The sequence below is a fragment of the Trachurus trachurus genome, assembly GCF_905171665.1.
Source record: "Trachurus trachurus genome assembly, chromosome: 24".
In the NCBI taxonomy this organism is placed as follows: domain Eukaryota; kingdom Metazoa; phylum Chordata; class Actinopteri; order Carangiformes; family Carangidae; genus Trachurus; species Trachurus trachurus.
The window spans coordinates 7559099-7573438 of NC_139910.1; the positions used below are offsets into that span (position 1 = coordinate 7559099).

At 42.2% G+C, this 14340-nt stretch overlaps 1 protein-coding gene across 1 annotated transcript; it reads left to right on the forward strand.

The window, feature by feature from the left end:
• The first annotated feature begins 707 nt into the window (after positions 1-707).
• On the forward strand, positions 708-4932 carry arv1 (ARV1 homolog, fatty acid homeostasis modulator). The gene is made up of 5 exons (XM_084000643.1): positions 708-820; positions 1225-1344; positions 1835-1988; positions 2075-2299; positions 4694-4932. Exons 1-5 carry the CDS (start codon positions 725-727, stop codon positions 4819-4821), a joined length of 723 nt encoding a protein of 240 aa, XP_083856769.1. The 5' UTR covers positions 708-724; the 3' UTR covers positions 4822-4932.
• Positions 4933-14340: the final 9408 nt, after the last annotated feature.

Sequence of the window (14340 nt, forward strand, 5' to 3'; positions counted from 1 at the left end):
AAGTATTTTTTTATTTTTTTTATTTAGAGGACAGTACACTTTAATCAACATTTCTGCTAATTTACAGCTGTATTCCCCCGGCGTGATGTTAAAAGGACCTAAAACAAGGACACAAAGGTCAAGACATCCATAAAACCAAATAAAACACAACATATCCATGCAGAGAACAGAATCCATCAGGCAGTAAGTTAACATTAAAGACATCCATACAACTATACAACAGAAAAAACTTCTTTTTTTTTGTCAAATTTCAATCTGGTACTAAAAATATCATAGCCTGTTGGATCATAGGATCATACCCTGCCTCAGACTTTTCCATTAGCCTATTGTATATATATTGTTTGAATTATATACTTTTTATTTTTTATTTGTTAGCAGTCTGTGGCTAACTGCAAGTTATTTAAAAACGTGCAGTATGTTGATTGTTTGGTTGCACTATTTATTGTATTTGCTCATCATGGATTTCATGAAAAAGAATGAATTTTGCTAAGTGCAGCTGGTAGATACATTTTAATTGACATTTAGTGTGATAAATTCCACAATGAAAACATTGCATATTGAAACTCAGTATTTGTTAAGTGCCAATCTCAACTCTACCCAACCTTTTAGTTGTTGACACATTTTCACTTTTATTTTGAAGGGGCGAACCATAAACTTCCGCTTTACTTCCGGTAAGAGCGTCTCACATGCTAGCTGCCTCTCGTCGCCGTTTACCGGAGGAAGAATGGGCAAAAGTGTGTTTAGGTGTGTTGAATGTAACGAAGAAGCAACGGAGCTGCACCGGGATTACAGTAATGGGATCTTGAAGATAACGATATGTGTGCGTTATTTAGTAATATCGTAAATTTGCTTTGGTTGCTGTTCAATGTTACTGTTTATGCTGCCTGAGGATGCTAGCTAACTGGCTGCCACTTTAACCTGACAATTTCTCTTATTTCTCCCTCATAAAACTGAATTATTTTAATAGTTACACATGAAGGTGAATGTTTATATAAAATGTAAACGTTAAACATTGTGTCATATTGTCTGTGTACAGCTATACAGTATGTTTCTCAGGTGCACCTGTACCTGAGGCACCAGGACAGGTTGTTTGACAGGTTGTTTTGGTTGAACAAGACGCAGCATTTCCTTTAATCCAGCCACAGCTTGTATCATTTGCGAGTAACAACATGTAAATTACTGATAAGTTAGGGACTGTGTGTGTGTGTGTCTGTTTGTCTCCAGGAGTCCTGCCAAAAGCCTGTGGACAAGTACATAGAGTATGACCCAGTTATCATCCTGATTGATGCCATTTTGTGCAAGACGCAGGCGTTCAGACACATTCTGTTCAACACAAGCTTGAATGTGAGTAACCTCGACTGTTTTAACTGTACATATATGAATTCATATGACCAACAATCTAACAAATACATAATATGTTATATTCTACTAATTCTGGGCCCATATCAGGGCTTCAGACATTTTGCCCCTAAAATGTGAGATGGTGCAAGTAAGTTTTTCATGTGCAACCAGTAAATTTGCTATTTTTCTTTTCACACTGGTGAAATGTGGAAGCAGGGACTCAAATAATCTGGAATCTGTCATTACAAGTGGCACGCTAATGTTTGAGGATGATGAATGAAAAGGTGAATAATGAGAGAAATGTGAATATTTGCTTTACAAGTCAGTTTACGGTTTGCACTCCTAAATGTTCTGCTTGCACTCCTAAAATTGTAAGTTTAGGGGCCACTGTGCTCCTAGTAAAAAGTCCTTGCCCATATCCAGATGTTCATCATCCAGGTGCTGTCATGAGTGTCAGTGTTTGTGTGTGTTTTGTTCTCCTTTTCCTGTCCAGATCCACTGGAAGTTGTGTGTGTTCTGCCTGCTGTGTGAGGCGTACCTCAGGTGGTCCGTGCTCCACGGCTCCGAGCAGAGCAGCGACCCCGCCGACATCATCAGATACACCAAGGAATGGCAGTTTTACGGCATGTTTGGACTGGCCGCCCTCGGTAAGATATTACCATGTGGAGCTTGAATGTGTTTTAGAAAGAATAATTTTCTAAGTCTCCTTTTTCCCTCTTTGTTTCTCCTGTAGAGCTGTCGGCGTTCTGCGGCACCGTGCTGTGGTTCCTCTGGGTGGTGGTGGGGCGTCTGCAGGGTGGGACCCTCCAGCTCAGCCTGCTCCTCAGAGCGCTGCTGCTGTCCTGCTACGGGAAGATCCTCCTCATCCCCGCTGTCATCTGGGAGCACGACTACTCCCCGCTCTGCCTGGGCCTCATCAAGCTGTTTGTGCTCACCTCTAACTCCCAGGCTATCAGAGGTAGGAGGAGGAGGAGCACACAGCCTCACACTTATCTCCTGGGCTGTTAACAAATCATTTGTATTTTTTTTTTCTGTCAGTCCAGCACTTTGTTCCAAGTATGTCAACATATTTCAGATGGATTTCCATGATATTTGAACAAATGAAGTCATTTATGGATCCCACAGGATGAATTGCAAAATCACTCGTCTCTCTGCTGCCATCATCAGGCCAGAATGTGTAGTACATTATAAAGGTCCAGTGTGTAATATTTGTCAAGGTTTATTGGCAAAATCTGAATATACCAACAATAAATAAAAGTGTATAATTCCTATAAATTAAAATCCATTTGGTTTTCATGGCCTTGTAATTCTTATATTCTTTTATATATACATATAGCAAGGGTCTTGCTTAAAGAGTGTTGCCGTCTTGCACCGCCATGTTTGTACAGAATGGAAAATCCAGCCAACCAGAGAGCACGTTTCAAGAGTTTCACGTTCTTAAATAAACAATAGATTTATTTAATAGATAAATAATAGAATCTGAATGCTAGATGTCACTGTTTTCCCCTCATTTTACACACTGGACCTTTAAACGTGCCGTTTATTAAAACCTTTCCAAACATGTTTATCTTAGTTTTATCCAGAAACCACTGAAAAAGCCATTATAGAACAATTTAACTCAAACGTTTAGGCAGTTTTATATAAATACAGTAACAGATAACTAACAGTAATAGTCAATACTAAGTAACCAGTGCAGAGACACTTGGCTGTTATAACAGTGTTAACAGCCACACTGTTAGTCTTTATTTTCAAAGTCAAAATGTTTTTACATTCACCCAAGACTGAACTCCAGAGAGGAACAGAAGAGACTCGCAGTTAATTTTTTCTCTTTTTTTTTTAATTGGATGAGTCATTAGTGTCAAAGCCGAGCAGCTTGTACCATGTGAGACATCGGGGACGTGTTGGTGCCTCATTCTTCAGACAACATTGAAAAACACCAGCAGGTGGCAACTAACTCTGCCTTTGTTGGAGAGAGAGTCCCCGTGCTGCTGACGACAGAGGGACCCAGACTTTCAAGATAAATGCCCTTACATAAGAAAAAAAGGGTCCTGGTCCATGTTTCTTATGTGATATAATTGTTCCCTCGGCAGCAGCAGCACCAGCAGACGCAGCAGCAGCTCTGGAAACATAAATCTGCTCATTGTGTTTGGCAGCGAGTCTGTGCACAGCGAACAATGAGATGTTGTTGAGTGATTTATGGTCTGCTGCTCTGATGAGCCGTTTCTCTTCGACTTATTAATAAAGAACAAGTTTCAGTCCGACCGACGCCAAGTGCAGTGATGGAGCAGGTTCAGGCCGTTCTTCACTGTCCTCTCCAGCTTATATAAACGTCCCTCTTTAATATTGTATTGACTTTATGTCTTATGCATCTACATAGCAGTGGACTGGAAGGTGCTTGGTCACTGTGAGGGGATAGAGTTGCAGCTTTTTTTTGGTTTCTTCGCTGTGTTATTTAGACTTTTAATCGTTTAAAGTCACTTTTTATAACAAAAACAAGTGTGATATGAAAGATACACATGTAAATGACAACATGAACAACACACACTTGTAGAGAAGGAATGTGTTTATGAAGTGTGTTTTTCACAGTTCATATGTGATGTAGTTGTATGTATCTGCCTTGAATATAATTTTAGCAAGGATTTAATGTAAATAATAAAATGAAAGAAGGAAATATAATAAAGTTAAAGGGATACTTCACCAAAAATCGATAATTCACCAATCATCTATTCACCGTAATGCCAAGGAAGGGTTTGGAGAACTTTCAGAGTCATCAAAACGCTTTAGGAGTTCCAGGGGGGGTCCGGCTGGCAACGGATTTTCTTATAATGGCGGCGGATAGAGTTCACTTTTGAATCGTCCAAAACACACACTATGAAACATCCAAATTTGAGAGATTGACTGTGAGATGTTCTTCCGTGTTTACATCATACATCCGTTTTACAACGACGAACGAACATCTCGCAGCAGGACACTTGGGTCAGTACAGACGAGCAGTATGGAGGTATCTGGATGTTTCATAGTGTGTGTTTTGGACGATTCAAAAGTGAACTCTATCCGCCGCCATTATATGAAAATCCGTTGCCAGCCGGACCCCCCCTGGAACTCCTAAAGCGTTTTGATGACTCTGAAAGTTCTCCAAACCCTTCCTTGGCATGACGGTGAGTAGAAAAAATTGGTGAATTATCGATTTTGGGTGAAGTATCCCTTTAAAAATTATGAAAATGATAAATGATGCACAAATAGGATAACAATAATATTGTAAAGAGTGTAGATTCAGATTTTGCAGCAATTTTGTGCAAATAAAAACTTGTTTTTTTATTTCTAATCCCTCCTCTTTGTCTTCGTCTTGCAGTGATCCTGAACAGCAGCCGGCGCCTGTCGCTCCTGGCCGTGTGTCTGGGCCTCCTGTCAGAGATCTGCGTGGCTCAGGCCTGGAACAAAGTGTCGTGGAGCCTCCAGGACGTGTTGATGTTTGAGTGAACGTCGGCTCTGCGAGACCAAACGAGACACTGACGTCACACTCCTCTCTACTCAGGGATGAACAGGTGACTGTGGACGACGGCCTGTGACGGAGCGAGGCCGTTCTTTTTATCGAAGCTTCTGCACACGAGGCTGGAGAAGAAGCTGGATTCTTTTAGTGTTTTTGTCGAAAACGCGAGAAGCTTCCCGTGTGGCTGAAACCCGCCGAACCAAATGTCTTAATGAACAGGTTTCGAGTTTACTAAATGTTACACAACAGATAGGAGATTTATTTTATACAGGAGAGTCTATGTGAAAAGAACAAGAGAGAAAAAGTCAAACCGAAGATGTAGGAATGCTCTAGTAATCTCATTTTATATCTTGGTTTCAAAGTGCACAATAAGCTGCAAGCCAGCCAAGACTCCACTGAGATTTGTCTTTAATTTGATTATTTTCTGAAGAAAAGCCCAGGAGAGGAGGTCTAACGTGGGAACGTCTCATGATCTAAATCACTGCTGCTGCTGCACTGCACGTGCTCCGAGTCCAGGGCCGCTCTCCAGGAACGGCACAAACACAGACCCCGAGGCTGTAAATTGACAATAAGTACTTCTCTGTTTGGACAGGACCCAGCAAGCACTCCTCACATTCTTTAGCTCACACACACACTCATGAGATAGATGTTGACTTGACACACAGGCGGAGTAAGTCAGACCTTATTGAGCTTCTTATTTACTGTTGTAACCCGACCCCATGGACATAAACAAGGTAGAAAATTAAAAGTGAAAGAATGTGTATGAGCCAAAAGTGATAGAGAGACCATGCTGAGTACTGGGGCGTTTACATCCAACTACGACTCCTTCATGACAACATGTAGAAACAGAGCTCAGAGTGACGTCTTTAGTTTGCATGTTTTTCCAAGTCCAAACCCCAAAAAATGCCATTTATGATCATATTCATCAAATATATGACCTTTTTTTTCAATATTTGCTTCATGGTTGACCCAAATGATTATTTTTCTATCAAATTATTAAATAAACTGCCAGTTAAAAATTGCCAGAACTACCTCCATGTTTTTTTTTTTTCCTGTATTTCCAAGTGAAGGTGAAGCTAATGAACTGAACATTTAAAACCATCATACAGCACTAATAGACCTAAACTGACATTTATTAAAGCTGGAGTTTATGACATCTGATCCGTGAAAACCACTTTGAGACACGTTGACCAGCTGCAGCTCCTGGAACGAGTCCGTCAACACAACAATGTTCAGACCAGCCATCAGCCGGCCAACTGAGGAATGATGGGAATTTTACTCACCACAGTCACAGTTACCTACAGCATGAGGGGGGGTGGGGGTCTCTGTAGGAGTCACTGCATTGTGTTGTTTTCTGTCCTGTCATGAAATGCTGAGAAAGTCGCACACATGACGAGAGGCGAGGCCGAATTCTTTTAAAACAAAACCATGTGTGGCTGCCGACGGAGGACACACCCTGAGAGATGTAGTGGTGTTCTTCTCACACACCCTGTCACACACACACGTGTGATTGACAGTCAGCGTTTTGTTTTGTTTGTTTTTTTTAAGGCTGCGGCGACGCCTTTTAAAACCCTTTTATTGCTGAACAGATTGTCCTCCTTTTGTTTCTAATGGTGCAGAACGTTTTCATCTTCCACTGTCTGTCAGAGCAGAGCATCCTCTTGTTGTTTCTCACATCAGAAACATCTTGATAAGAGTAAGGAACATTTTACACATGGATTTCTAAAGAAAAATTAAATAAATCTGTTTAACAAAGTATGATATTTGCTCTAAGATTTTTTATTGATATATATAGACAAGTTCACAAACATAAAACATATACTGAACTGAACATGCATAATATAAACATAATACCCCTCCCTTGCTAAACAGAGCCCTGTCCTTACAACAATATTACTGTACCATTCAATAAGTATTGATTTTGTAAACAACCATATATGAAATAAAAGTAAAACAGAGCAGATAAAAGAATAAAATTAAATAAAAGTGGTGCAAGAAGCATATGTAAACAAAAAAAGTATAAATAAATGTATTCGTAGAATCTTAACTTAAACATAAGAGAGGTTTCATGTAGCATAACATTTCTGACCACATCCTGTTGTAGAATTAACAGAGTGATCTTTGACACCACAGAGTTGCACCCTGACTGACTGTTTTGTGATTGATTTACTGTTTGAAATAGCTGTGGTGCTCTGTCACAGTCCGGCCCTGATCGTTTGGGAGGGAACATATGCTCCTCTGGTGAATTATGTAGGACAAACTTGCAGAGCTATTTGCACACAGTTCAAACACACAGTAAATCAAACGTTAAGCATGTGCAGCCTCCAGCTATTAACAACAAGAGAGAATATTATAACGTTTATACTGTAGTTGCTGCGTTTTGATTCTGTGCATGTTTACATGGCCATTTAATAGGGGAGAAAGGTGATGAGTAGGGACCTTGGCTACTGATACTCAGTACCTGCATCGGTACCGGTATACAATGGTACCTGTTTTCGGTACTTTTTGTGTGTATGTGTGGTAATTGAAGTTATTTTGTCTATAAAAAAAGTCAGAATTTTAAGGATGGGAAATTATTAACGAATAGTCGAATAGTCATTCAATGAAAAAAAAAGGGAATAGTTCATGAGATATCTCTCTGTATCCACTCTCGCTGATGCGATTTAAAGGTGCGTTCAGGTACCAAAATGTGGTACCGTTTGACTTCACGTGAATCGATACTCGGGAATTTGGTTGGTACCAATAAAAGTACTGAATTCGGTTCCCATTCCTAGTGATGACAGTTCTAGGGACCCACAGCCCAGTATGACCCACAGATACCCCCAGTATCTAATGTTTATATGCAAAGGGCGAATGGCGGTTTTCTTATCACGACCACCCAGCGGCAGGGACCACGTGACCTGGGGCTCAGACCGTGCACTTTATTACACAGTCATAACCCAATAATTACACATAAAATTGCCTAAAACATGGTTTAACATGATGAATAAACTGATATTGCTAGATCATCCCGTATAATACGGAATCATCCAGTAAGGAAAAATAAAACGCAGTGTCCCTTTACTGAATCAATACGCTTGTCGCTCACCCTACTTAAATTCAACAATACGCTTTCACATGCTGTGTATGAAATTAGAAACAAGAAAAAAAAAACAGTTTCTTGAGACACAGGGAAGTGTTCAATCAGAATGACTGGCAAGTTGTCTGTTACTGTCACTCACTGTCATTGTTGATATAAATATAAAACGATAATAGATTAGCTACATAGTCTATGAAATAAGGGGCCCGCTTAAATATTTGTCAGGGGCCCCAGAATTCCTAGCAACAGCCCTGACATATACATGTATCTTTATATATATGTGTGTGTGTGTGTGTGTGTTGCCTCTGCGTGTTGTTACAGGTCGGTGAATAGCTGAGGAGAAAACTCACCGATGTGGAATGCCTGTAGTGTTATTGCGTCCTCACCCTGGGTGGATCTGATGGAGTGTCTCTGTGTGAGTGTGTAACGTTTTTAATGCACAAAGTCACAATAACAACAACAAACCAGAGATGAATGAGTGTTTTCACAGGTGGACAGCTGCAGAGATGCTGAAAGAAGCGATGCAGCTTACTCCCATCATCTCACTCTGACGCACAACAAGAGTTTTAAAACAAACACAGGGAGTCAGCTTCGATCCTCCTGCAGCTAAGAAAAATCTTTTCAAACAAACGGCTTTAGAGAGTTTCTAAATGTGGAGTCTGGAACGTGTTGGTCAATTACGGAGGCATGCAGCGGTTTAATCTGAGTCTGACTAATCAGATTTACAGTAACAGCAGTCACCTCGCAGCCAGTTACCGGGTCTGGACCAGGACCAGGACTCAGTGTGTCGGAGCCAAGGGACCAGATCAGGATGATAAGACCCACCTGGAGTCGACTGCAGCTCAGGCTGGGACAGCAACAACGACAACGACAATGAGCTGCCTTTTACTGAAGATGTGTCTGGTTTTATTGATCAGAACCAACAGACTGCAGGTCACAGCTGATGTCGTTTTTCTCATCTGATGATCAATCATTTGTCTTTTCCATAATAAAAACAAAGGCGATCAATAGGCTCTTTGGTTATTTCATAGTGACGCTGCTCCACTAGGGCGGGCCATACTCAAATTTCTTTTTTAAATCAATTAAAAGGGGTGTTCAAATCATGTATTTTAGTGTGTAGAAGACTAATCTGAATTTAATTTAACCTACATCAATTTGCAGTTGATTATTTTAAAATGTTGCTCTTCTTATGGAATGATTTGAACTGTAATTGTGATACCATCTAGCTCAGAAATGGTAAGAAAATTACTATTTTGATGAGGTTTATCAAGTGAAACATTACATTTTATATGATTAAAGGAAATTCTGGAGGGAAAAAGTCTTCTACCTCATAATAATATAAGAGCCACCTGATAGTTAAGGCTCCCACACAACACAGTGTTTGCTACTCACTAAACTAAATCGTTTGAATATCAGGAACATGTTAACACAACAACACCTGGTCCCACTGGAATAAATAAATCAACACAAAGGAGACAAAAGTGACAATAAAAACCAGATTCACACAGAAAATATCAGTTATTTATATTAAAAAACAACCATTTCATATAAAGAAGCTCAGTTTTCATGCATGTTCATGTTGTTGTGATGAACTGCAGCCTCTCTCTGCTGCCCGGCTCGGATGTGGCGGCCTGTCCCCTGCGGAGAGAGTGATGCGCACCTTGGATTTGCTCGCTCAGTCAAGATTATGTTAATCTGCTCTAATCTCCTAACAGACGCTGAGGCAGGCAGCACGAGACCAGAGCAGAGCACAGAGCAGAGAGGGAAAACACGGGATTCACATCATGCACTCTGTACTGTCTTTGAGGGTTAAAACGTTAAAATGTTGAGTTAAAGTTCATAATTTGATAATTAAGCAGGTCTAAAAAAGGTGTATGTGTTTTGGTTCAAAGAAACCACGTCAGAGTGAGGGGTCTTCTCCTTGGTTCAGGTAAACCGCGTCAGAGTGAGCGCTCGCCTCGTCAGGTGCAGCTATGCTAGGTTTTTTGTTGCATGCTCAGTTCACATGCAGAAAGGTGTAAAAGAAAGAGCACAGACAGCTAAAGAGACTGCTGAGGCATATTGTTGGACGCGAGAGCCTTGGAAAATGTTTATCTGTAAGTATATCGTGTGAATATTGACATGATTGTGTATTTTGTATAGTTATGACATGATTAGTTAATTTTGTGCTGAGTGTACTTTGCTAACTGTCAGCAGCTTACACGCTAACTCAATTTTGCTAAGCTATGGATGCTAATTGAGATGTATTCACAAAATACTAAGCATTGTAAGTGATTTCTGTTTTCATTTGTGATAATTTCAGTTTTACGAAAATGGTGATGGAAAATAGAGGACTTCAATAAAGGACGAGAAAGGATTAAGCCTCGTGGTTTTTGGAGAGATTCTATCCGTTCGTTAACTGACTGTCTAGCTTTGCGTAGCCACACTCACTGCGAGGGCAGTACAGTAAAAAGATACTACACGGCGGGCTCAAGCATTAAAACACAATATTCAGCAAACATGAGTCTACGCTCAGGAAAATATTATCTTAAAGAAGATACCACTACACTGCTAGAAGAAGCTAGTGGAGAACAGCAAACAGAGGTTGTAGATCAAGCAACAAAGAAGAAGATAACTCATCAACCACGTGATGCTAAGTCCCAGTCATCCAAAACATCCACTAGATACTCATCAACATCCTCTTCAGCCACAAAAGTCTACGCTAAGGCGAAAGCTGCGAAGGCTGAATTAGCTTTCGCTGAACGAGAGGCTGAGACGATGAGACGGAAAGCTGAACTGGAAGCAAACATGCTGAAGCAAAAGGCTAGCTTCGACGCTGATCTCCATCTCCTACAGTGTCAAAGAGCTGCTGCTGCAGCTGAAGCTGAGGCTACAGCCTTTCAGGAGGCAGAGGTTGGAAGCGGGAGGCGCAGCCAGCTTCCAGATGTCGAAGAAGATCCCCTCAGTACAGTTCAACGTACTTGTGAGTATGTCCAGCAACATTCTGACATGTTCATTCAGGAACAGCCTTTGGAACCTGTAGTCGTGGAGACACATGAAAGAAAAATGGATAAACAGGAAACACTGGACACTAAGCATAGAGTTTCTCATGACATCCAAAGAAACATACAGCCAGTCTACAGAGATGTGAAAAAAGAGCCAATAAGAAATGTAGGTCTGTTTGACACTTACCCTTATGGTACTCAGCACGCAGCAAACCATGAAAGAGAGTACTTACCTGAGTCTAAGGGCACACAAGACTTCGCGAGATATCTCATTAGGAGAGAGATGGTTAGTGCTGGTCTTTTGCAATTTGATGATAAACCAGAAAATTATTGGTCATGGAAGGCTTCTTTTCTGAGTTCCACGAAAGACTTGAATCTTTCAGCCAGAGAAGAACTAGACCTGTTAACCAAATGGCTAGGAGCTGAATCATCGGAACAGGCTAAGAGAATCCGTGCAGTGCACGTCCTCAATCCCGCTGCAGGCGCTGCTATGGTTTGGCAACGTCTCGAAGAGTGTTATGGGACTCCCGAGGTCATCGAAGACGCACTACTAAAAAAGATTGAGAACTTTCCAAGGCTAACCAATAGAGATACTATTAAGCTGAGAGAGCTAAGTGACATTCTCCGTGAACTGGAGTGCGCTAAGCAAGATGGTGCACTGTCTGGGCTCTCATATTTGGATACAGCTCGTGGGGTAAAACAAATAGTGGAAAAGCTCCCTTATAACCTCCAAGAGAAATGGATCAGCTTTGGAAGCAAGTACAAGGAGGATTACAGAGTGGCTTTTCCTCCCTTCTCTGTCTTCACAAGGTTCGTTGAACAACAGGCAAAGATAAAAAACGATCCAAGCTTCACTATAACCCTCAACAGCAGTCATGTCACTTCAAGGATCGAAAAGCCTACAAGGTACAGTGGTAAAGGGTCTGTGGCTGTACATAAAACTGACATCCCTGCAGAGTCATCAGGTACTCAAGCCGGTTCTGCGCTAAAGAAAATGGAAGAACCGGATCGTCAGTGTCCAATACATAGAAAGCCCCACCCACTGAAAAAGTGCAAGCTCTTTAGAAACAAAACTCTAGAAGAGCGCAAATCATACCTCAGAGAGAATCACATCTGTTACAGATGCTGTGGGTCTACTCAACACATGGCAAGAGATTGTAAAATGACTGTCAAGTGTTTTGAGTGTAACAGTGACAAACACATCGCAGCTCTGCACCCGGGTCCCCCTCTTCTGACCACACAGAGTGCGGTGGACGACAGAGATGAAAGCGGGGAGCAAAATGAAAGCCCACCATCTTCAGTCACCTCCAAATGTACGGAGGTTTGTGGAAGTGCAGACGGTGCAAGGTCTTGTTCCAAGATCTGTTTGGTGAAAGCATATCCTGAAGGGAAAAAGGAGAAGGCAATCAAGATGTATGCGGTGTTAGACGAACAAAGCAATAAGTCTCTCGCCAAGACAGAGTTTTTCAGTCTTTTTGAAGTTAAGACTAGCTCCGCCCCTTACACCCTGAAAACCTGTGCTGGGAAATTAGAGACTTCTGGTAGAAGAGCTGCTAATTTCACCATTGAGTCCATGGATGGGAAAGTAAAGCTTGCCTTACCCCCCTTGATAGAGTGCGACATGGTGCCAGACGATAGGACAGAAATCCCCTCCCCAGAGGTTGCACACCACCACCCTCACCTACGGTCAGTTGCTGGTAAAATTCCACCTGTGGACCAAGACGCGCCAATCCTTCTGCTCTTAGGAAGGGACATCCTAAGGGTGCACAAAGTACGTGAGCAAATCAATGGGCTCCACAACGCACCTTATGCACAGCGGTTAGACCTAGGCTGGGTCATTGTGGGAGATGTGTGCTTGGGCACAGTTCATAAGCCATCAGAAGTGAATGTTTACAAAACAAATGTCCTGAACAACGGCCGCGTATCCTTCCTTAGGCCATGTCCAAACAGCATCCACGTGAAGGAAGACTATGGTGGTATGACCCAGCATCACAGTGCAACCTTCCCTGCATGCGACACGAACACAAGTCTCCATGAGAGTACAGACAACCTAGGGTGTTATGTGTTTGACAGGTCAAAGGATGACAACAGACTAGCACTGTCCATTGAAGACAAAGCCTTCCTAGCTCTCATGGATTCTGAAGTCTACCAAAATGAGGAGAACAGCTGGGTGGCTCCTTTACCTTTTCGGGTTCCTAGACGACGCCTTCCAAGCAACAAGGAGCAAGCCTGGAAACGCCTCTGCTCACTTCGGAGAACCCTGGAGAAAAAGCCAGAAATGAGAGAACATTATATCAAGTTCATGCAGAAGATGTTGGACAGCGACCAAGCTGAGGTTGCTCCATCTTTGGACAAAGGGAAAGAGCACTGGTATTTGCCAACCTTTGGTGTATATCACCCGAAGAAACCCAACCAGATACGCGTTGTTTTCGACTCGAGTGCTGAATGTGATGGAACCTCACTCAATGATGTCCTCCTTAGTGGACCAGATTTGAATAACACTCTGCTGGGAGTTCTTTTGCGGTTCCGTAAAGAACCCGTCGCTCTTACAGCAGACGTGGAGCAAATGTTTTATTGTTTTGTCGTCCGAGAAGAGGACAGAGATTATCTTCGGTACCTCTGGTATGAGGATAATGACATAAGCAAGAATGTGACCGAGTACAGGATGAAGGTCCATGTTTTTGGAAACAGCCCTTCACCTTCTGTGGCCATCTACTGCATGAGACGAGCAGCACAAAAAGGTGAACAAGAACATGGTTCGGATGCAAGACAGTTCGTCGAGAGGCAGTTTTACGTAGACGACGGTCTCACCTCAGTCGCCACACCTGAAGAGGCAATAGATCTTCTCTCACGAACCAGAGAAATGTTGGCAGAATCCAACCTGCGACTACACAAAGTGGCATCAAACAGTAGTCAGGTAATGGAAGCGTTTCCAGTAGAGGACCGTGCCAAAGATCTGAAGGATCTGGACCTCGGAGTGGATCCTCTCCCCCTTCAGAGGAGTCTGGGTCTCTCCTGGAATTTGGAAACAGACAGCTTTACTTACCTGGTGTCCTCTGAAGAAAAGCCGTACACACGGAGAGGTGTGTTGTCAACAGTTAACAGGTTGTACGACCCTTTGGGCTTTGTTGCTCCTATAACAATGCAAGGGAAAGCACTTCTGCGGGAGTTGTCATCTGAACAGAGTGAGTGGGATGCTCCTCTCCTCCCACAAAAGGAGGCAGAATGGAACTCATGGAGAGACTCTTTAAAGGCTCTGGAAGACTTGCATATAAAGAGGTGCTACATACCAGTTTCACTGTCCTCTACACAGACAAAAGAACTGTGTATCTTCTCAGATGCTTCCACAGTAGCGATAGGAGCAGTGGCCTACCTGAGAGCTGCAGACACTGAGGGACAGTATCATGTCGGATTTGTCATGGGGAAGTCAAAATTAGCTCCTCGCC

Coding starts and splice junctions, on each gene's coding strand:
- arv1 (XM_084000643.1), top strand. CDS start 725: ATGGGCAAAAGTGTGTTTAGGTGTGTTGAATGTAACGAAGAAGCAACG. Junction 821..1,224: donor TCTTGAAGATAACGATATGT/GTGCGTTATTTA, acceptor GTTTGTCTCCAG/GAGTCCTGCCAAAAGCCTGT. Junction 1,345..1,834: donor TGTTCAACACAAGCTTGAAT/GTGAGTAACCTC, acceptor TTTCCTGTCCAG/ATCCACTGGAAGTTGTGTGT.